The sequence below is a fragment of the Numida meleagris genome, chromosome 1 (assembly GCF_002078875.1).
Source record: "Numida meleagris isolate 19003 breed g44 Domestic line chromosome 1, NumMel1.0, whole genome shotgun sequence".
Lineage (NCBI taxonomy): Eukaryota > Metazoa > Chordata > Aves > Galliformes > Numididae > Numida > Numida meleagris.
In genome coordinates this window covers 106,101,397-106,125,826 of record NC_034409.1, presented here as the reverse complement: position 1 = coordinate 106,125,826, position 24,430 = coordinate 106,101,397, and the positions used below count along the sequence as shown (strand labels likewise).

Here is a 24,430-nt window from a genome sequence, read left to right as displayed (position 1 = left end):
CAGTCCATCCCAGCAGCATGCAAACACACATCAACACCCGTAGGAACTCCTTATTCCTTCCTCTGTCACATCACCGTGGGTTTTGAAGACACAGAATTTCCTCTTCAGTTTTCAGGGCCATAGCTGACACTTGCACTGAAGGAACTTCATTTTCCAAAGAATTACCTTTGCTTTTGTCTCCAGTATTTTTCCTTTCCCACATGAAGTAACTCTAAAGAATCCCTTTGTCATTCTGAAGGTTTCAGCAGCATTTCAGGGCACTGAGACAGGGTTACCTTTTTTCTTTCCCTCCTCTCCTCTGCTGACTTACTTTTTCCTTCTCGTATATGTGATCTATCTAGATGCAACACAGCCAAGGACAGGATGGGTTCATCCTTTTGCCATTACAACTCTTTTTTTCCATCATCACTATGATATTTTAAAAATATTCTCCTCCCCAGTACTGTTATCAACCTCCTAAAACTCTATATTTTATCCTTCAGTTTTTGTGCCATCTGTGTCCTTTCCCTCTTTGCTTTTTTTTTTTTTTTTAAAGTTTCCTGCATTTTTCTTTCCAGTTTATTTAAAATTCCTTTTTCTTTCCACTCTTACTTTAGTCCCTTCCTTACTACAACATCTCAGTATCTCAAAATATGAGATTTAGGGACTCCCAGAACCAACGATTGCATATACACCTGGAGGATATTGTATTATATTTGCTTATAGGTTTTTTCAGCCTATTTATAATTTAGTATCCCCCATGTGCAGTGACCATAAGTTTTACTATTTCATGACATCCTGTAAAGAAAAGCACACACTTGGGTTTGATTTAAATCTACTTTCTGATAGAACCAGTGGCCACCAGTAAAACTTTCTGAAACTGTGAATAACCATTGCACTATTCACCTCCGTAGAAATATTTTAAAATGTCTTTACTTTTTTTTTCCCCACTAGCAGAAAAAAATGCCAGAATCTTCTCATTCCTTGGATCACCTCTGCTACAATTAATTACTTGGACCTAGTTTGTCCTCTTTGAAATGGAAGGGTTAACTCAACATTCAGTATTCAAGACATAAGCCTTCTGTGGATTTATATAATGCCACTGCATTGTTGAAGACACTAAGTGGTGAAATTTTCCTCTCTTTCTCAGCAACTTATTCTCTTTCCAAAGATACCTACTCTTCATCTTCAGTTAAATTATGCTTTGTGCTGAATATTTTCTGCTTTTTATTACTGATTCTTTTCACATCATGACATTTTCTGGCAAATCTTCATAGTTTGTTCTTGCATTTGGCTGTCCTAAGTAATTCCACACCACCTGCACAGTCTGCCACCTGACAGCTCACACTGCTCTTCATGGAGCTGTTTAGCAGTTTGTTGAACACCACACATCACTGTGTAACTCTACTGGGAACAGCACTGTGCCTGGAAAACTCACTGTGTTTTGCTGCATTGTGTTTCCTTTCACTGGTTATTAAGCCAATATACCTTCCCTCTCAGCCCACTGCAGCTCATCTTTTCAGAGCCTCTTAGAACCACAACTAAATGACAATAAACAAATCAGCATCATCTCTGATACTTAACTCATCACCTCATAGTCATATTTTCTTTAACGTTCTGCATTTTATTTGTATTCAATTCAAGACTCGGGCATGCAAAATGTAAATTGAAGGCAAACTAAAAAAGATAATAATTTATACATATTTCTGGAAGCAAAATCAGCTGTTATTGAACTCTTCGCAGTTGCACCCTTAAGAGCACACCCAGATGGTCAGGAGAGCAAGGATGAGGGTAAGGAGGAAGTGCAATGAAATGGGGGCAATCCCTACTCAGCAGGGGTGAGAAGGCAGCCTCTTCCCCACCCCTCCGCTGCTCATCCTCCATACTGAAGACCCCTCTAAACCATTAGATCATTCAGATTTGAAATGAAAACATATCCATTTTAAACACTTCAAATAATCCCCTTGTGGGATTTACTCATCGGTCTGATATTGATGGTAACTGCCATTTACATAGCTTCAGAATTAGCTCACACATTTTGTCCACAGTGGCTCATTTCATGGTTTATGAACATGTCGTACCTGTGAATGAGGCAGCTATGATGAAAGGAAGTAAAATGAACTTCTGGAACCTCTCCATTGGAGCATTCTCTCCTGGTCCCTAAGGCAGAAAGCCACCAGCATTCACTGAATGCTTGAGAAGAAGCTGAAGGACAGAACTTAAGGAGAAACTCAGTAATGAGCTGCTGCTTTGCGTCCTGTGATTAAGCGTGACTTTACGTGACCTGTAATGTAAACAAGGAGCGATAATTAAATGAGGCAAGGGTTGGGGGGAAAGCAATACCTTCTCTTAGAACAACTGCCTAAAAAGAAGTAGCTGAGCTTTCAGCACACAGACTTCTCTTCAACAGAGAAAACTTCCCCTCCAGATCTTGCAGCCCCCAGTACATCCTGGCTATTATAACACTACTGCTTCAGGATTGATTGTGTCAGGGGAGCCCTATCTGCACCATTAAAGTTAATCATGAGCAGCTGGGAAAAATAATTCTTTTAGCTGCCCATAATCACATGCATATGGAGGGTGCCCTGCCCGTGCCACTGGCAGTGTCCTGGCAAAGTAATGAGCTCTGTGCTCCATCACTTGTTTGTCAGACAGAGCCCCACGTGAGGCCCCAGCTGCTCTCTGGGGCTGCAGAGGAGCAGATGTGTATGTCAGGAACATTTTTCCTCCAGGAAACAGATAAAAAGGACAGCCTTTAGGAGGGAAAAAGGGAGCATGCCCTAGAGCATTATTACCTCCCCAAAAATGTTTCACTGTTTTTCCATGTATGTTAGCCCGAAACTAGGATTCCTATTTGTACATTCACAGGTGCAGCCTAGCACCAGCATCACCACTAGCCACCCCATCCAGAGCCAGCTTGGGGAAATACCAAATCTCCTCCCAGGTACCAGCCGAGCACTATTTCTCTAAATCTGAGAGATCTTACACTCCAAAATAAACCATAGAATCATTAAGGTTGGAAAGACCTGTAAGATTACCTAATCCAACTGTCAGCCCATCCCCAACAACCCCACTAACCCTGTCCTTCAGTGCCACATCCACATGGTTCATCAGCATCTCCCAGGACAGTGATTCCACCACCTCCCTGGGCAGCCTGTGCCACTGCCTCACCACTCTTCCTGAGAATAAATTTTTTCAAATATCCACCCTGAACCTTCCCTGGCTCAACTGGAGGCCATTAGCTCTCATCCTATCACTGTTACCTGGGAGAAGAGGCCGACACCCACCTCGCCACAATCTCCTTTCAGGTGGTTGTAGAGAGCAATAAGGCTTTTCCTGAGCCTCCTCTTCTCTAGACCAAACAATCACATTCCCCTCAGCATGATCACCTTTCCACAGCAGACAGAGATAGGGTACAGAGCTTGAGGTGGAAGCCATCACCTTAATTCTGCATTTTCTGTTTTTCCAGCATTTGTGATTCACCTGTATGAGATGATCTAGCAGTTGGCAACCCTGCCTGCATCATGGGGGTTGGAACTTGGTTATCTCTGAGGTCCCTTCCAACCCCAGCCATTCTATGATTGCTCTCTTCGCCCTCAAAACACACGGGAGGCTGTTTGACTGCACTGCTCAGTTTACAAACTTCTCAGCTGGGAAATTTAAGTTTTAGTTCATGAGTGGGATGCAGAGGATGTGGTCTTGTGGCGAGCCCTTATTTCTTGTTAGGAAAGTATTTTTGGTTTCAGAAGTGTTCTTTGCGGCCATGCATGAATATTAGAATCACCATAGAGATATTTGAGTTTCCTTTGAGAAGTGTACTTTTTAATCACCATCTTGCTTAAACCAAAACAGTGCCAATAGCCACACCACAGGAGTCCTGGGCCAGCTATTTTGCTAGACTTGAACAAGCAGCTGATTTCACCATTCTACACAACAACCCTGGCTTAACTTCCAGCAGTACTTTTGTGAAAGCAGACATGGAAGGATGGCAAGAGGAGATCTGCAGCAGCACTTGGAGCAGGGAGGCTTCTCACAGGAGGTGCCGGTGTGCTGCCACAGGCTCCCCGTCACTAACAAAACCCTTGTTGTTCTCCAGCCAGGTGTGCTTGATTGTAGTCCCAAGCTATCCTGCAGCTCCACTCACCTATCAGCGCTTTGAACAGAAGGGATCTTGCTGAGCTGAGTGCAGCAGCTGTGATGTGATCAGCTGGCAGTTTGCTCTGCTTTTCCCCATTTTGCAAGCTTTCAATTTGACCAACAAACTTAAAAGGGCAGCCCTGTTAATTAATCAACATTTTAAGCTGAGTCTGTGTGCCGATTTCTTCATCCATGTGTTGCGAGGGGGCTAGTTGGTAGGTTGATTTAGGCATTCCTGAGGTATTCTGAAAGACTTGTGTTTCCTCAGCTATGTGCTCACTGTGAAGGCTGTGCACTGAGGAGCCTGACATAGGTAGCTGAGGGGAGGGCTGCAGAGCCTTCTTCCTTTCCTCACTGCCCCAGCCTGCAGCACATATGTACACACCTGGTAGCTGTCAGCATTAGTGTTCTATGCGGCCTTAACTGAAACTGCCCGAATGAAGCACCAGGAAGCAAACAAAGATGTCAGTATCAAGGCCTTTTCTAGGAAGTCACCACCCTGGGAGGGATCTGCCGGTACAGAGAGCACCCCCGGACCCAGCATGTCCCTAAAGCAGGCAGACATGGTTGTAATCCCACTCACAAATGAACAATTGGCATTTCTGGCTGTGTGGGGCAGCTGCAAGCTCTGCTCCCAGCCCTTGTTCTTGACCCAACTTCATTTCTGCCTGCACTCACACTGGCTGAAGGGGACAGTATCGCCCTAAATGCACGACAGCCGATGGCCTCCCAGCTGAAGCAGGAGCCAAGGAGAGGGTTAAGCTGTGTTTCCCCAACCACTCCCTCTGCCAGGCAACATGGCTCTGCAGGATAGCATGGATCGCCTCCCCTGGATACCTAAATGTGTTTTTCCACCCACTCTCTGTCACACACAAGCAGCACTCAGTCAGTGAGCCCTCACCTTCTCTCCTGGAAGAAGCCTTCCCCAGGCCCAGCCGCTGCCTCTTCCTGCTCAGTGCCGTGGGGTGAGTGCTCGCACAATCCCGTGATTGCGTGGCTGGGCTTTGGTGTGACATTGTCCCCACGGTAGATAAGGTGAGGGTTGCGTCTTCCCTCCTGCCCGCCCCAATATGCATATTGCGGTGTTAATATTTAACCAGTCCTGCAGGAGGAAGCACGTAATGCTGATGACAGGCTGGCAGCCACGAGCTACGTGCTGTTCCGACCTGAAAAGCTGGATTGGCAACGACACCTGATGTCCCAGCGGAGGGCTGCTGCTCCGCCGTCTGTACAGGTCGTAACAACATTTATTTATCGTATTCTGTAGCCACAAGGTTGTGTGTTAGTGCTGGAGAACACACCTCTGTCACAGCACTACAGGCAACATGGTGGGGAGCAGAAGCACCCAACTGGACTCCCATATCCCATGGGCCAGGGAGAACTGAGGGGCCCCACACCAGCTGTGCCCTTGTTGATTTCCCCAAGAGCCAGGGGTAGAATGGCCATCACAGCCCCTGACAGGGCCAGTGCTAATCCAGGGGGTCTGATCTGGGAGATGGGGCTGGGGACATGGCATGTCGGGTGAGAGACACCTCTGAGACAACCTGCAGCATCGCTGGGGTAGGGAGTGATGATCCCAGGAGCTGAGGAGAGGACTTGGGCCTTGGGAGGAATCCAGGCAGTTGCAAGAGGGAGGGTCAGGCCTGGTGGTACCCTCAGGGCACTGACAAAATGGGCCCTTGCTGTGAAGTGCAAGTTCCACAGGATCACAGAATATCCCGAGTTGGAAGGAATCCACATGGATCACTGATTCTGAGTTTTGTTTTTCTTTGCAGGATTAAATCACACTTTTTTTCTGGCACATCTATTCTGAAATATTTTGTTTTGTTTGTGGGGTTATATCAAACCTTTTTCTTGCATATCTATAGTCACTTATGGTCACCAAAGCTGCAGGGCTGCCTCATGAGAGATGTTCTTGCTATTGCTACAGACTTCCTTCCTCTGAGATCTTGACTGCATCCTTCAGGGCAGTAAGTTGAGCTGATGTGACAAATCAGGAAGTATTTTTAGTGAGTCCATCTGCCAGGAAGCCTAAATCATAAAGAAGGGACATATGACTTTCCTGAACTATATATCCTACTAATCACAGTAACATTTCTAGCCAGTAAAAATTAATGCCAGTCTGATGGAAAAAGATTCACTTCAGCAAAGGGAAAGGAAACATTCTGTTTAGGGAGTTTTGATCAATTTCCAAAACTAAATTTCAGAAACTTTACTAAAAAATAATATCACCCTGACTTGTTAAAACAACAACGAAACATCACACTTCCCATAATTTCCCAAGCAATTACAATTTTTTTCATTTTACTTCTTTGCTTTTCCATATATCCATTTTTAAAAAATCTAAAATCTCCCACTCATTTTCAGCCAACATCCCCACTTTCATAACTGTTCTCTTGAGATACCTTCTATGAATACTTTGATTTCCATCCAAATAAAAACAGAGGTAGAAAAGAGAAAGCATCTAATAAGTGGATTCCATCTCACGTCACCCCAGTGGGAAAAATGGTTAAAATGGATTGACTGGATTTTGGTTTGGATTAATAAAGACAATTCTTTGTAAAAAGCTTCAGAAAGAATAATAGCTGCATTTAGAACCTGTACAAAACCATGATTTGGCACTACCGAGAAGAGACAGGCTTTGTCATCTTTCTAATTGCACTTTGGGTGGATTTAAGCTGCTATTAGATCACCCTTTGACCTCTTCAGTACCAGACTAAAGCCCGGCTCCCTCAGCACGTCCTCACTAGTGCTGTGCTCTAGAGCCCTGTCCAGTTGATATCCTGCCACTGGGCCCTCCCTAGGTTCTCCACACCCTACCTGTACCGAAGGGCATGAAACCACACAGTGGTTTCCACAGATGCCTAGTAGAGGAGCATGATAGTTTCTTTGAACATGCTGGAAACTCATTTCTGAATATGATCTAGTTCATGGTTTGCCCTATTTGCAATGAGTGGGTATTGTTGGCTTGTATTCACCCTGGCATTCATTTCACCCAGGTCTCCACCAAGTTTCCTACCCGCTGTCAATTAGATGGTAACTGCAGCCTATACCTCAGAGTTGTTGCAGATTTTTGTGCTTCATCACTTTGAATTTCATTATGTTGGTCTTGTCTCAGTCCTTGAGCTTATTAAGGTCCCTCTGGATGTCATGTTGTTGCATCTGTGCTACAACTTTTGCTGCAACGCTATCTAATCACAGGCTGATCAGCTGTCTCTTTACCACACTGCAACCTGTGATATTCTGTAGATTGCCCATATCCTAAAGCAAGTACATTATAAAGATGCATAGAATACCCATTATGATTTTCACAAACTAGTGTATTACCTCACATTGAAAGAGGCAGAAATTTGGCAAATAAATGATTTCAAAGAGCCAAGTGGTCCTGAGATCTACGAAGGGCTATACATACTTCATTGTCACTGCATTAGCTATATCCAACACATGGTCCTCAAAATCCCTACTCTAATACTAAGTGCTCTGCAGGCCTAAAGATGGTTTGACACTGATGTTTCACTGAGAGAGAACAAGGCTGTGGATCTCAGAGAAGTACTACGTCATGCCTAAGTCTTGGAAGGAATTTTCAAACATAGTGTCCTCCCATCTCTTTTTTATTAAATGGAGGGTTCCTGACTGATTTGGCCTCAGAAAACAGACAAAAAGGAGCAAATTGTGTTTTGCTGTGCTCTGGCTCGTTTTTGACGGGAGCTGAACAGTGATTCCCAGTTTATGAATGCTTTAAATGTTAGTACCTACCAGACTATGTGTCTGAGGACCTAAAGTTGTCTGGGTTACATTGGAACTGTACAGATGCTTGAGTATACATCTCCATCAGGGTCTATCATTCTTCTCAAGCCAGGCAGACTGTTGGATGCAACATATATAAATGTATTTTTACACAGAATCTGAGTTGGGCTGACCTTATATGAGCATCAGTACTCATGCCACTAGGGGCCATGCAGAGAAGGTGAAGATACCTTGCCAGCCATTCTGGAAGAGGTGGAGTATAGGGAGTGTGAGAAACAGCCCTGAGGACTTTGAGCATTGCCAGATTTCTCAAAATAGGGTCAGCTGCCACATGCTGGGTACACCACTGGTTCAGAAGGAGGTTTTTGCATCCAGAGGCCCAGTCAATGCTCCTTGGTGAGGAGCTCTCCTGGAAGTTTGGGATTCTGAGTCTGAAGTTCCTCAGGTTAAAGTGGTCTGAAAATTCACATTTCCCACCTTATGAGAAACTAACCTGACTGCTACTGCCCAGAACAGACCAGCAGCATACTCAAGGCAAGCAGTATCTATCTCTGCATCCCAGGTTCACAGTTCCACTGGAGCACCTCTACCTACACAGGAGATAAGGCTCCATATACAATATTCTGTTCAGTACATTACTGCTTTTGCTGCTTCCTCATGTAGCTTGCTGGCCCCAATTGCAGGCATTTCTTCCCCGCCTCCTCAGTGTAGAGAGTATTAGTTGAAGCCCACAGCAGGAAAAGGGTATGCTGTGGCCTAGAGCATCCACCATGTGCTTGTCTCATTCTGGATCTGACACGAGTGGGAGCTGTCAAGGGAGCACCTGTCACCTCTACCCACACACTGCTGGCTTGGCCTCATCAGCTGAAATCCTCCTGGGTGCATCTGCTGCACAGTGACTGGATTCAAGTGTCCTTTGTTTTCCCTGGGGCTGCTTAGGCAACCAACACATGCATTAATATTTTATTAATTATTTCTCACTGACCTTGTTAGTTCTTTCTTTACTTTGACTTTTCTAATGAACCATAGAATCGTGATGAATGCAGTCACTGGCATTGGTTAGGATGTGTGTGGGATAAGACATAACACAGCATGGTAAAGGGTACAAACCCCCAGCCACCGAGAACAACGTGCACATACAAGACTACCCATGCTCATGAGTATTTGAAGGATCATGTCCTAAGTTTGCTAGTCTGATGCAAATGGAAAATCGTTTTGTGAATCATCAGCCTGTGTACCATGCAGATTCCTACCTCCCACTCTAGTTTCTCTAGACGTTTCTTTCCAATTCTCTTTTTCTTTTGCCTGTGAGTAGGAGGATTTTTGCCCATTTTCTTCCAACTCTTCCAAAGTCATTTTGTACACTATATCATTTCTTCTGCAGCTACTCAAATGTGCAAGCTTCTGGAGCAATCCTCCAAAATTTTTTATTCTCGGTTGTGTTAGTCTGGAACATATATCTATACAACCTGCTGTGCCACCTCATGCTCCAAGCACAATGGACTCTTTAAGAGTTGCTTACTGAAGGCTTCTGTCATTGTCACTGTGGCCATAAGCATATTTTTTTACCTCACAGGAGAATTAGACAAATTGCCATGATAGAAACTGAAAAGCATTTAGACATCTTCATTTTTAAGTACTTCTAACAAGCAAGAACACTGAAGGGGAAGTCACCAGTCCCTGCACTTCCATGCTGTACTTTAGCTTATTTAGTTGAGTCAAAGAAACTATGATCAGAAGATGTAAGCATTGAAATAAGGAAGAAGCACTTAGAAATACAACACCATACCTAATTTGAGATCTGTACTAGAAACTAGAATAAAATTTGTCATTTTCCCATGAAAATTGGCTTGAAAAGTGATTTGAACGTCAGAAAGATTTTTAGAAATAGCTGCACATTAAGAAGCAAATGTTCTTTCCTCAAACGGAGTGTAGTAAAAGAGCTGAAACCTTTAGAAAAGGCTGAGGTAGGAGACAAGCTGACCTACAGACTGAATTAGCTGTCTCTTACCTCCGTGACCCTTCTCTTTAGTAGCAGATCAGGCCAAGGTTGGCTGTTTTAAATCTGCCTCATGTTTCTTTCTTTCTCTACACTCTTACTGCTTTTCTCTACTGTTTTTCAAAATGCTTGACCCTCTGAAAGGCATGCTTCTCATTCACAATAGTTTTTATTAGCGTTTGTTAGCTATAGTAGTCTAAGTGAGGCTTTGATTCACTATTTTCCTTAACTGGAACCCAAATGCACTAGAGGAAATGCTCCAAAAACAACAGGCCCACATCTTTTCCTCTTTGTATTACCTATATGACTGTTGTTCTCCAGCACTTTCCTGCCAGGACCCCTTCTGAACTACTCCTTGCTTCTCCTTTGGCAGGTGCATTCCTTCTCTCCAGTACCGAAATCTATGATGAGTTGCAGTTGGTAAAATGAAAATGTCTTAATTCAGGAAATGTAGATGAAAACATTCAGCATGGAATCCAGGCAACAATAAGTAAGTTATTCACAGAATGAAAGAAGATGCAGCTTTGGTGCTGTTAGGAGGAGTGTAAATCTGAGAAGGAAATTTTTAGTGCACTCTAATATGTCACTTCTCCTAGCAACATTTTCTTCAGCTTTAGAAATGCCTTGTCCCTGGTCCAAATTGTTAACTTAATTGCCCTGATTATCATTCAGTCTGTTCTAAGGAACTTTTCGATGCACAGTAGCCTGCCAAGAAAATGTAAGCATCATTTCGTACACTTACTATTATCACTAATACATTTTTCATTATTGCTTTTCATTATTGCTTAGGGTCATGGTTTCAGACTGCCTTCCTATGCAAAACCAGACTCTTCAAGTGCAGCTCTATCCAGAGCTGCCTTAGCCCTGGTGCTCTTGATACCTATCAGCCAGTGACATGTCTTGTGAATGGTGCACAAGCCTTTTCAAAAATATGCAAGAAAAATCCTTAGCCCAACGCTCCAAATCCCACAGAACATCCCACAGTTAATGCCAGGAAAAGTACCAGGGGAGTATGAAGTTATACCCTTTCTCTTTCTTTCCTGATAATTTTGCAAGGTTTCCAGTTATAAGAAACATTAATACTTACACTTCTGAAAATAGAATATTAATGAATATTCCCTAAGTGACCTACAGGCATGGTCCAAACTGACACTGTAATGATGAGAGAGCGGATTATCACCATAAAAGTCAGCATTACACTGGAGGAGCTGTGTCTTGTTTGCATTTTCATGAAATACAGCCTTATGACTGACATCAAACTGCTTCCTTTAGGCAATCAGTTAAGATCACAAAGTAAAAAGGACAGGCATTTTATTTTCTTTGAAATACATGTCTTTTATGTGCTGTACCTGTGATACATCTGTGACTGAAAGCTACTTTTTTGCAGTAAGAGAACATAAATCCCTGGCAGAGATAGTTTCATACATTCAGCTTCTCTTTATGTTTGTGTTCACTGCCATATTTTGGATTTCTCTTACCTATGAACAGTAAAATTTATTATGAGATTCAAACATTAATTTTCAACATTCATATGCAAAATAAGATCCCCCAGAAGGTCAGGAAACTCGTGAGTGCTGAAAGACTTCAAGAATATTGTGAAGATTTACGCATTTTTAGGCTAAAATTTCCAGTCTCTCTTTTCTCCTATCCTATATACAATTTTCTTCAGCAAAGCTGAAGAAGGCAATACCACTCAGTTACAGTGGTCTCTGGTAGCAAACCTCCTCCCCATCAAGTTGACCCTTGTCATGGTTCCATGGTTTTTCATCAGTATTCCACATCAGTATTCCATTCCATGACATACCTGCAAAGCACGCAGCCCTTGGCCTCAGCATAAGGGGACAAGACCCACAATAATCACAGGATCATTTGAGTTGGAAGGTACTCCTAAAGGCCATCTGGTCCAACTCCCCTGCAGTGAACAGGGGGACCTACAGCTCCATCAGGTTGCTCAGAGCCCCGTCCAGCCTGACCTTGGATGTCTCCAGGGATGGGGCATCCACCACCTCTCTGGGCAACCTGTGCCAGTGTTTCACTATTGAGGGACCAGGAGAGCACAGCCTTTGGTGCCTTCACACATCCTTGCCCCAGCACTGAGCTCTCCCTGCCAGCACCAAGTGCTACTCCTTAGTTGTCTCCTTGCCCTGGCAGGAGCAAGCTACACTGCTCACACACAAAACAGCTCACACCCACTCCTGCCTCCTGGCGCTGTTCCCTCTTTAATTCCCTCATTGCACCTTTGTTAGCAGAAGCACATGTAAAAGCTTCAGGTCCCTTTATGTACCAGAGTCAAACATTTACTTACAATCACTGTTGCAGCAATAACGATTAAATTAAACATGAAGGGAACGTGGCTGCCTGGAAGACCTACAAGCTGGAGGTGTAAATCACACCACATAACTAATTTATGACATTCTGCGCCTACAGCTGTAAGCCAACGTTTTGTAAGTGTAATGGTGGCTCTGATTTCTAAGTGCTTTTGGCAACAGAAGAATAGGAAGCTGATTACACGTGCCTCTCTCCCTGCACCCAAAGCCATAAATTAAACAAGGTCAGGGTAGATCAGCAGCCAGATGCAAGGGATAGCAGTAAATGGTTCAGCTGCAGAGATGAAGAGATGAGACTTGGATATTTTTCCACATAAATAATGGACTTTTGAAGTTGTGAAATGTGAGGCAACAAAATCCCTGAACCAAAGAAACTGTCTAATTATGTCTTGCAGTGACAATGTACTTGAACAAACTTTTTTAAAGGTTAGCCTTACACTCCTGTCTTATCAGACTTTGAAAAAAATCTGTTTTCTCAGCCAGAACCTGAGCAAAATACAGGTCTGTTTTTAGGGGTTGGATGTCATATGCCTTGCATATACATGTCTTGTGACTTAGATGTCTTGCCTCTGTCCAGCACAACACTATCTGTATCTGTGGGAAATATACAGGTGAGACAAACTAAAGAAGTTAAGGCCAGCTGGAAACAAACAAGAAAAATACTCCAGAAATGTAAGTGGGAAAAAAAAAAAAAAGATTAAAAAAATCGGTAGTAGAAGAGAACTCTTCTAGTTGCAGTTCCTAGTCCACACTGCTTGTAATGGACGCTCTGACTGTCTTAAGTTATCTGACATTTCCCTTGTAAGAGATAGTGGGGCTGGGCTGTGCTCCCTGATCTGAAGGAGCATGCCAGCCAAGCACTGCTGGCTTCTGTGACACATGTAGTGCTGCATCAAGTCTGTTTTATTTCTGGATCTTGGTCTTCCAAAGACATAAATTGTGGTTAAAAAAATCTTTTTTCCATTCCTTTGTTATGATTTTAATAATCTTGCACTTGACGCTCTTGCCATTTTGAAAAAAAAAAAAAAATCTGTTTTCAAATCACAGCCTGCTTATAAGGTTTTGTTTGCAGATGCCTTTGACTTAGAGGTGTACCCTGTGCAGATAGTTAATGACAAGGCTGTTGTGTGGCAGAACTGCATGCCTAATTCTTGGGAAAACACTCCCATTCTTCATCACTTGGTCTTTCATGGGAGTTTTGTGCTTGCCTTAGGAAGAAGAACCAACAACTCCTATCTTAGGAAGTACAAAATAAGTATTTTAGGGAAGAAGAGAAAATGCATTCTGACTGAAAAAAGAACAAGCCTCCTAACTTAACTACATACCAAAATGATAATACATTCACAGCCAAAAAAAAAGTTAACACACCAATTTCTGGTAACAAAATAGTTTACTAAAATATCATACATTGAATAGTTAGGTCAACATTCTCAGGTTCTATGCAAATAATGCAAACATTGTCACATGTTTTTTTTAATTAACATTACCCAGTATCCTGCATACATCCAAGAAGAATAATGTCCCTGCCAGAATCATGATAGACAGTTAGCCCTTGTATCCCATTCAGCTTTTACATAAGGCAAATGTTTGATTACAAAAATCTATCCCGTATTTTCAAAAAAGACTGGAAGGATGATATCTCCTCAGTAATGCTGAATCAGATATCTTTCATGGACATATTGGAAAATCCCAATCTAAGCTAAGGTTAGGTTAAATGATGTTTAGAATTGCAAAAAATGTACTTATTTTTCTGTGTTCCAAAAACTGATTTTGTGTTGGAAATATACAGTATGCTGAAATGCACTTAATCAACTCTAAGACATTGACTGCTCTGTTGTTTCCTGCACTCCTTGCTAGTCAGTGAGAAGCACTGAAGTAACCTTCCAGAGTAACTTTCCAAATCTATTCATAAAAAAGTTAATTTAATGACATTCCTTCCCAAGAAACATAAAAATTCTAGGTTTGTGCAGATAAACTGCTGGCAATTTCTCCAAGTTCTTGTACTGATCTATAAAAACGTTAAAAAAAAAAGATAAGTATATGTACACTGCAGTATTTTGTTTGCTGTCTTAGTTATATTTCCAGTCTTTCTCTGGTGGCCTTTCATAGGAAAATACACATAATTTGGCAAAAGGCTACTAAAGAGTTTTGGTTGTGTTAAAAGTCATAATCCATGGCCTAAGCAGCAAAAGCTAGTTTCATTTAGCTGATACATATAAACTGACAAGCTCAGGGGCTTTGTTTGAATAAATAAATAAATTTGCCTTAAGTGCAATTGGTTAGTTTTCTTAAATCATCTTTTACAGCAGAATAATACTATATAATTAATTATTTACTTATTACATTCTTATTCGAAGCAACATACTGAATGGCAAGGATTATGAAATCAACTTCTAATTCATATGAGCTAACAGAAAATTATATGTTGAGAAAATTAATGTGCAGCAACCTGAAGTGTTCACTTTGGAAACTAATTTGCAATAAGTGTTAACTTTGGAAACAAATTTGCAATAAGAAGGGGAACAAGATACCTAAATCCATAACATTTCATTCTGTACTGATTTCCTCCTTATTGCAGACTGGCAAGGTGGCAAGGCAAATGTTTCAGTTAGACAGGCCATCAAATGCCTAACAATATATATTTGGAGGGGACAAAATATTACAAATGCAGTAATACATAGGCATCTTGCAGAGGTTGTTAGAGGTTTCAAATATGCTCCCTGGAAACAATATCCAGAATGGGTTGTTTTGTTTAAGCATGTCTGAGGACCTAATAATCAATGGCACAGTAACAATGAATTTAGCCCTGAAAATGTAGGGGTAGCTTCTGCAAATGTGATTAACACAGAATAGCATCATCTTCCCCAATTAGTTAGGAATGTTCCTAAATGTATCTAAAATAAAACCTGTAGACATGAAAGCTAGCAGTGTCTGCCATCATGGGTAACATTTCTGTGATGATACAAGGCCACAGTCTGTTCAAGTAAGATGTATTTTAATGCTGCTCAAAAGTAGACATCCCAGAAAGCCGTCTCCTAATGGGAGACTCTACCCTTTGGCCACGAGCTCAGCCTGGCAGAAGACCAGCAGCAGCAGTATCCCAGGAGCCAGGTGCCCCTTGAATCAACACCAAGTGGAAGAGAAAAAGCAAACTCATCTGTATGTAAATAAACAGCTTTCTGCCTAGACAAAGGCTCTCTGGGATAGTTTGGTTGGACTGGTCCTGATAGCTGGCATAAAGCCAGTGCCAGGCATGGAAGCGGAAGTGAAGTACATGCCGCAGTAAACAGATGGGATGAGAGACCCACAAGGGCCTGGAAGAGTATTTCTCTTGAGTACCAGAAGAGGCCAGGGTGAACATTAAGCTGCACTTTGCTATCCCAGCTCACAGACCATCTACTCTACAAGACTGGGAACTGAGAGAGACCCGAAAGCATTCATTTATACTTAATATTTTTCCTTAAATTGACCTTAGAATAACAGAATCGCTAAGGCTGGAAAAGACCTCTAAGATCATCTAGTTCAACCATCTACCACTAGCATTGCCCACCAAACCATGTCCCTCAGTGCCACATCTCTACATTTCTTGAACACCTCCAGGGACAGTGACTTCACTACTTCCCTGGGCAGCCTGTACCAATGCCTCACCACTCTTTCTGAGAATAAGTTTTTTCCTAATATCCAACCTGAACCTGCCCTGGCACAAGTTGAGGCCATTCCCTCACCTTTAGGGATGGGACATCCTCAGCTTCTCTGGACAGGCTGTTCCAGTGCCTCATCATACTTTTAGTAAACAATTTCTTCTCTCCCTCTTTTACATTAAAACAGCAACACCCTGTCCTATCACTACACTCCCTGATAAAAGTGTCCATCCTCAGCTGCAGGCCCTGTAGGCCCCCTTCAGGTACTGGAAGGCTACTACAAGGTTTCTCTGGAGCCTTCTCTTCTCCAGGCCAAACATGCCCAGCTCCATCAACCTTTCTTAAGAGGAGAGGAGCCCTCTGAACATCCTTTTGTCCCTCTCCTAGACCATCCTAGACAGGTCTATGTCCTTCTTATGCTGGGAGCCTCAGAACTGAATGCGGTAATCCCAGCAGTAAAATAGCAAGCTTGCACATTGGGAACAATAATGACAAACAATGAGCAGCAAAGAAAAATGACGTTTCTACAGGCTAAATGGAAATAACAGTAATTTAAATGCTGCTGTTAGGCTTGTTCAGTCTGAGCCTTTGCACCTACTGAAGGCAGGAACAAAAGCAAATCTGCTATAACAGGGTTTCGAGTCCAAGGGCAGACACACCTGCAAGCTGGAGATGCTGTTTGTTCAGCCTTGAGCTGGGCTCCCTACTGCCAGCACAGTGTATGTGCTAGGGGAAGGCAAACACCTCCTTTACCACCCACCCAACCACCTGGTTAGCCATGTCCCTGCTAATACCATACACGTGGCTATTTTCTGAATGGGAAACTTAAAATAGAGCAGATTATTCTTCCACATATGCAAAAAAAAATCTTTCATCATCAGCTGTCAAGAAACAGTGCATGACTTCTGTTTACTTTACATCAGAAGAAAATACATAATATAACTCTCAAAATATTTATCAGGATGGGGCATGTTCCTATTGAAAAGATTTATCCTGCTCTTCAGGCACAGGTAAGTGAAAAAGGAACTTACACAACTGTCACTAAGTTCAGTAAAAAGAACAGAAACAAGAAAAATAAACAAAACCAAAGTAATAGAATACTGTATTCAAATTTCTGAATTATAATTGTTGTATTAGAAAACATGTCATGGAAACCCTGAAAGACCAAAACATCTAAATCACTCCTTGCTGTTTTTGTTGCTGCATCTTTCCATGTGACCTCCTCAAAAAGTCTCAGGAAGGCTGATGCTACTTGCTTTTTCACCCATCCTAATTAGACCCCTAACTTTATTTGAGCCAGTGCCTCACCGCTTTCTGAGAATAAGTTTTTCCTAATATCCAACCTGAACATCCCCTCACACAACTTGTGGCCATTCTCGTATCCTATCGCTGTTACCTGGGAGAAGAGGCCAACCTCCACCTCTCCACAACCTCCTTTCAGGTGGTTGTAGGGAGTGATAAGGTTTCCTCTGAGCCTCCTCTTCTCTAGACTAAACAATCACATTTCCCTCAGCTGTTCCTCATAAGACTTGTGTTCCAACTTCACATTTTTACTACTTCTTTGATGATAAAACTGAACTTTGTGCACAATTTAATGAAATAGGAGTACGGCATAATGCATGATTTTATGAACAACTTATTCCCTTCCCAGACCTCAAATGTATTTTCCACTATATCTACTGTAAGGGCTCAATCCCTTATCTATGAAACCTTGAAATATCCTAAAGATTTTCTGAATTTTTCTTGCTAATCAAACAAGAAATTAGGTTCCTAGTCTGAATGATTATTTTGACATATTTTCTCACTAAGTCTTGTTTAAAAAAGAAAAAAGAAAAATCCTCCTATCTTCTCCATCATACATAACCAGTTCATTAAGGGGAAAATGTCTAAATCAGATGTACTATTTATCTCTCTACAGAAAGGGACTGTAGTTTAGCTTTGATCAACTGTTTACAGTAGCTTTCAATCCAGCAAAGTGAATCACAAACATAAAAGATATCTCCTAGGTTCATTGCAATACAAAGACCAGGACACTCTCCACTGAGGCTCCTCATGGACATACTGGAGACAGTCCAACAAAAGACCACTGAGATGACAGGCTCTGGATCATCACTTCTACAAGGAAAGGCTGAGAAGACTGGGCCTGTTCAGGCTGGAGAAGAGAAGGCTCAAGTATGATTCTGTGATGGAGCACTGGCACAGGCTTACCAGAGAGGCTGTGGAGTCTCTTCCTTAGAGATCTTCAGAAGCTGCCTGGACATGGGCCTGGGCACCCAGCCCTGGCTGTCCCTACTGGAGCAGCAGTTGGGCCAGGTGACCTCCAGAGCTCATTGACAGCCTCAACCATTCTATGGCTGACTCTGTGATATGGATCCAGCTCTTTCACATAATCATTTACACTGGGAGGCACACATAAGGAAACAATGCAGTAGCCTTCCACATTCACAAAGTGACCTGCTGTATCTAAAGCTGTCTCAAGAGTGCTGCATGGGCAAATTCTTCCACCTCAGAAAGAAATTCTGTGTAGACTGAAGGGGAGATCTGTGCCACTACACAGTTCTGCCCACACAGAGCTCACTGCAAGTGCGTGGCTACAGTTCCCTGTGCCAGGAGGGGAACATCTTGACAGCTACAAGCAACTTTTCTTAAATGCCTGCAAATGCAGTAATCTCTTAAGGGAGACAGGGAAGAGGGTGCAATTATTTTCTCTAAATGCAAGTGCCTTGTTGTTTTTTGTTTGTCTTTGCACTGCAGAAATATTCCCTGTCTGGTAGCAGCATGATTTTGAGAGCTAATCCATGGAGAAGGCAGGTTTGGGGGCCCGCATCTTCCATTAAAAAAAAAAAAAAGTTGTTTATGTAGAGAATGGATGAAAAGAGGTAGAAGTGAATGGGAGAGAAACGTGTTACAGTGCTCTGAGACAGAAATGGGAACTAAAATAACCATAAGAAATGTCTTTAACATGATGGATCTAGAATTAATTGGGAGTTCTGCTGGAGTCAAGTGCAGCCCTGTAAATTCAAAGCATTTCGGTTTGTTAATTCAATCAGGGAGGGTGCTAGAGCACGATCCCATGTTCTTCTGTCACTAACTGATTCCAGTAGCTCCGCTGTTCAAATAAGCTTACTTTATGGCATGTCACAATCTTCTTAAAGCGAGAAACAGAGAATGGAATCTTTTCTGGAAAAAATGTCTGTTTTGAATGAAGTTCCTCTGGCTGAATTTTTAATTTGTCAAGGCACAGTCCTATGAACACATCCTCCAGTTTGATGAATGAAATGCTCTCCGAAACATTATAGATCTGACTAGCAAGATCGGTGGATAAAACATACCCAGTCCCTGAACAAAATGGCGGGTAAGTCTTACCCGAGTATTCCTCCATCCTCACATTCCACTTGCTCTCATTTTTCCTTATGGGGTGCTCATGCAGTTTTAGAAAGCCTGTGTAAAGCCCTGTGGTCCTATTTTTCTTTAGAAGCAGCTCAGTGAGGTAAAAAACATTGACAAATACATCTGTGTCAGTTTTCATCACAAAGCTGGACTGGTTACAAAACCGGTGAACCCATTCGATTCCCATCATGGTCTTTAAAGTCAAATTGTAGTATGTGTCCATAAAATCCTTTTGAATAATGTCTTTGTATTTTTGGCTTTCAGCACTGATGTCAGCCTGCTGTCCAAGATTCACAGGGGCTCCCAGGAGGAAATATGTCACCAGGCGCTTGCCAGCCACCGTTCTCTCCTTCCCCCAGGTTTGCCGGATGACCATCCTGGCATCGACGTCTTGACTTGAGGATGCCACAAGCAGGACAAGGAAAGGCGGGTTCTTATGGCATTCTATATCTGGGAGCTGCAAGAAGTTTCTTTCAAATCTCCTAAATGTTTGTAGTATGCAATTTTGTTTTTTTCCATAGAATATAGAGAGTCCAGTCAAATTCATGTAAAAATAACATAAGCTGGCACAGCTGAGCCCCACAAGGCACACAAGCACCTTGAATTTTCTGAAATCCATCTGAAATAAACCAGAAGGAATGGCATATTAAAAAAAAAATCTTGTTCCCTTCAGTGCTGCATACAAAACTCACTGCATAGGGATTTAAAGCCAAGTCATCCCTTTTTGAAAGCTGCCTGCCTCTGGGCATTTGCCCACATGCATTTTTCTGAGGAATGTTCCTACAAGACATACTGCTGGCAATCAAATTCTCACTTGTTCTTCTTTGAACCTGCCCCTAAGACAGTATATCCTCAAAAACTCACACAAGAGAGCTCACTGATACCAGGTCACCCTAGCTGATGCTTATCATTTGCTCATTACTTTCAATATGGAATCACAGAATCATAGAATCACCAAGGTTGGAAAAGACCTCAAAGACCATCCAGTCCAACCACCCACCTACCACCAATATTTCCCCACTAAGCATGCTACCAAGCATGCCTTTGACCCATCAGCAGTGACAACAAGAAGGACTGGAGAAGCAGCAGACATACACTCATGCCAGATGAGAGAAAGTAACAGTAATACAATTTCTAAATACCGTATTTCTCCATTCAATTGAAAAATGTCTGGGTCCCGAAGCCAGCAAGCCCTGGCCAATTAGCAGGCATAACCAACCAGGTTCCTCCAGTCTTCATCTACTCTGCATCCTGTGGGTCTCTTGCACCGATCCAGAATTTGCTCCCGATCTTTCCGCTGGAGAGGCCGTGAGTGGCATGTTTGACATGGGCCAGCTGCTTGGAAAAAAAGACAAAGCAGTGAGTCAGGTTACTGGGATCTTTCTCTTTTTGCAGACTGTAGGTGACTCACTAGGGCATGTTGAGGTGAAAAGCGAGTGGTCTGCACTTCTCTGTCCTTTAGAGGAAGGAGACCCAAACAATAACAACTCATTCATCCTTGTAACATACTGATGTGCTGCAGACACAGTTGCAAATCTAGTAGAAATTGTAAGAGAGAGGAAAACAATGAAAGTAAAACTAAATAGATCACAGTGCCAAAAAGAATTACACGCCTCCTTAAATGAACTGAGAAAATTCTAATGGTTGAGTTACTAAGTACATGACCCAAAGGGCCCACCAGCTCCTCCTTCAGAGCACCAGAATGAGGGAATTTTTACTGGGAGGAAAGCATTCCATTCCTCTTCTCCCACTCCATAACAGCAAATTTGATCTGGTTTCCCATCCAAAAACACAACAAATGGAGCTGGGAAGCCTCGGAGTTCTAGATTTCATGAAAATTTGATCTCTGTCTTCTGACCAGGAATGTTCTGCCTAGACTCCCCAAGCCACACCAGTACCTTCATCTCAAATGCAAGCAGAGGCCTCCAACATCTTTCTTTTCTACTCAATTAATAGGTTATGTGTTACAGACTTCAATGCATTTTGAAGTTCAGTCAGTAAGTTCAACCCAACTTACCAATACGAATAATCTCATTAATTTTGTCAGGTACTCACGAAAACATAAAATGAGTAGATCTGGAGTCCTAATTTGCTGAAATTCCTTCCACGGTGAAATGCATTTTTTTTAAAGATTCAATAAGCATTTTTGAAAATATGTACCAATTTCATGTTTCTTCTGATACTTGTATTTAAATTATTATCTTTAAATTGAATATTCCTCAGATCTGTATTTTTTCAACTATACATAGCATACAGTAGCCTTAAGAGTATCTCAATAATTGTTTTAAATAAATACACTTGTAAATTTGTGTGAGTATAGCTATAATAAAAAAACATGCATATATAAACACATTTCTATATATGATGTTCTGAGAGCAACAGAAGAGCTGCAGAACGGGTTAGCTCCTTTTACCGGCACTCATGATGCTGCTCAAGGACCTGCCATTGCTCTGTAGCAGGACTCCCAGGATATGTACATCCAGAAGCCCTTCAGATAAGCCCTTCCCTTAAAGGAAGCTCATTAAAATTTCTTCAGAAATACTCCAACCCCCCTGCTAAAGCAGGCTCCCTACAGCAGGTCACACGGGAAAGCATCCAGATGAATTTTGGACACTTCCAGAGAAGGAGACTCTACAACGTCTCTGAGCAAGTTCTTCCTGTGCTCTATCACCTTAACAGTAAAAAAGTTCTTCCTCATGTATGTACGGAACTTCCTGTATTGCAGTTTTTCCCATTGCTCCTTGTCTGTTGCTGCACATCACTGAAATCATAGAACGGCATAGGTTGGAAGGGATCTGAAAGCCCATCAAGTTCCGCCCCTCCTACCATGGGCAGGGCTGCCCCCCACCAGCTCAGGCTGCCCAGGGCCCCATCCAACCTGGCCTTGAGTGTCTCCAGGGATGGGGCACCACAGCTTCTCTGGGCAGCCTGTGCCAGCGCCTCACTGGCCTCTCAGTGAAAATTTTTTCCCTGACATCTAACCTAAATCTCCCCTCTTTTAGTTTAAAGCCATTCCCCCTTGTCCTGTCACTATTAGTTAGCGTAAAAAGTCAGACTCCCTCCTGTTTATAAGCTCCCATTAAGTAATGGAAGACTGCAGTGTGGTCTCCCAGGAGCCTTCTCCAGGCTGAACAAGCCCAGCTCCCTCAGCCTTTCTTTGCTCTAGCCCTCTGAGCATCTTCATGCCCTCCTCTGGACCCACTCCAACAGCTCCCCATCCTTCTTGTGCTGCAGGCCCCAGGCCTGGACTCAGTATTCCAGGTGGGGCCTCACAAGGGCAGAGCAAAGGGGGACAATCCCCCCTCTCTCCCTGCTGGCCACCCCTCTTTTGATGCAGCACAGCATACCGTTGGCTTTGTGAGCTGCAAGAGGCTACAAGAGCACACTGCTGGCTCATATCCAGCTTTTCATCCATCAGAATCCCCAAGTCCTACTCTGCAGAGCTGCTCTCGAGGAGTTCTTCTCCCAGTCTGTACACATACCTGAGATTGCCATGATTCAAATGCAGCACCTTGCACTTGGCCTTGTTGAACCTCATTAGGTTCACATAGGCCCACTTTTCAAGCTTGTTTGGGTCCCTCTGTCTGGCGTCTCTTCCTTCTGTCCTATCAACTGTACCACTCAGTTTAGTGTTGTCTGCAACATGCAGAGGGTCATTGATAAAGATGCCAAGTAACACTGGTACCAAGACGGACCCCTGGGGGACTCCACTCATGGCGGACCTCCACCTGGACATACGGCCACTGACCACAATACTCTGGCTGAGACTATCCAGCCAAACCCTTATCTACTGAACAGTCAACTCTTCAAATCCATACTTCTCCAATTTAGAGATAAGAACGCGATGTTTTACCATGTCAAAGGCCTTACAGATATCCAGGTAGATAACATCAGTCAGTCTTCCCTTTTCAACTGATACTGACACTCCATCCTAGAAGGCCTCCATTGGTTAGGCATAACATAACTTCCAAGAGGATTTGTTCTATGATCTTCCCTGTCACAGAGGGAAGGCTCACCAGTCTGTAGTTCCCTACATCTTCCTTTCTTCCCTTCTTAGAAAAAAGAGCAATGTTTTCCTTTTCCCAGTCACCTGGGTCTGACTGATTTCAGCAGAATCATACTGATATGACCTGATCACAGGCTACTTCTCAGTTGTCTTCTGAGTTCAATCACTGGTAACATATCTTAAAAAAAATCTGAAATGTCCCCAGTATGGGTGTCACAGGCACATCAGTTCCTGGAAGGTACTGGCTACGCTGTCTGTCCACGGCTGGTGTCCTCCTTTTCAGTCTACATATGACAAAATATATACAGACATGGACTATGCAAATGTTTGCAAATTAATGTCAATTGCAAAAGGTAATTGTAAATGCTAGCTTCCTGGAGCAAAATCTCTTTCAGTTCTGACTGTGTGGCACCTGGAAAATGTTTGCTTTTTTCATAGGTTTTATAATCAAAATAAGAACTTATTAAGTACGAATTGTACTGGGTTTTTTGTTTGTTTGTTTTTCCAAATAAAATCTCTGTATCTACCCCAGATGTATGTGCCGAGTGAATTGAGGAGTGTTTGCAAGGACCCAGGTGGCACCAGCAGCAGCTCAGGTGTTCCCAGTTTGGGGTATCCCCAGGTGTCTGAATCCCCTGCAGTACCCTTTTCTGGGTGCTCTACTGGGCTGCAGCTCCTTGCCACCATCCCCCAGCCTTGAGGACCCCTGCAAGCCCCAGACCAGCTGTACAGCATCACAATCCTACTTCTTTTCTCTCTCCCTCTAACAGCAGTCTTTCCCCAGTATAGTACCAGCTTCCCTAACTCCCATCTCCAGGTAAATTCAGCAACAAGGGAAGAACTGCCTCAGATACTCCAGAGACAAGTAGGAGCCCCTGATATAATGCATAGGCTGTTGAAAGAGGTGCACATCTATAGCATCAGTGTCTCAAGAACACAAGCTGGCAATATTTTAGAAAGTTGGCATTTTGAAATTTAAGAAACACTTCAAATTAGCACAGGCAAGGAGATGTCTCACCTTGAGCACTGTGTGCTGTTCTGAGTGCTAGAATAGAAGAAGGACCGAGTTGGTGGCAAAACTGTTGATAGCAGGGGGGTGGAGCTAGATGACTTTTAAGGTCCCTTCCAACTTAAGCTATTCTATGATGATTCTATGATTTCTTGGGAGTACTTAAGATGGTTTATTGGTGAAATAAATTCCACT

General features: G+C 42.8%; 2 protein-coding genes and 1 long non-coding RNA gene across 4 annotated transcripts in view; 1 reads left to right on the top strand and 2 right to left on the bottom strand.

Moving 5' to 3' along the window:
• IGSF5 (immunoglobulin superfamily member 5) overlaps nt 1–5,176 on the bottom strand; it is a 33,021-nt gene extending 27,845 nt beyond the window's left edge. The window contains exons 1-2 of one of the 2 annotated variants that reach the window (XM_021405831.1): nt 5,018–5,173; nt 2,061–2,263 (exon numbers count right to left, since the gene is read on the bottom strand). In XM_021405831.1, coding sequence (XP_021261506.1) covers nt 2,061–2,118 — 58 coding nt within the window. In that variant the 5' untranslated portion in view covers nt 2,119–2,263; nt 5,018–5,173. Of the gene's footprint in view, nt 1–2,060; nt 2,264–5,017 lie in introns of both variants that reach the window. The other variant, XM_021405821.1, reaches the window with a different exon arrangement.
• LOC110403065 lies at nt 5,013–23,757 on the top strand. The gene is made up of 4 exons (XR_002441476.1): nt 5,013–5,151; nt 5,225–5,350; nt 10,236–10,352; nt 19,485–23,757. It is a non-coding gene; the product is annotated as an uncharacterized LOC110403065 (long non-coding RNA).
• On the bottom strand, nt 18,498–20,486 carry B3GALT5 (beta-1,3-galactosyltransferase 5). The gene is made up of 2 exons (XM_021405844.1): nt 20,363–20,486; nt 18,498–19,839 (listed from the first exon to the last, which is right to left on the bottom strand). The coding sequence occupies exon 2, from the start codon at nt 19,837–19,839 to the stop codon at nt 18,889–18,891; it is 951 nt and encodes a 316-aa protein (XP_021261519.1). The 5' UTR covers nt 20,363–20,486; the 3' UTR covers nt 18,498–18,888.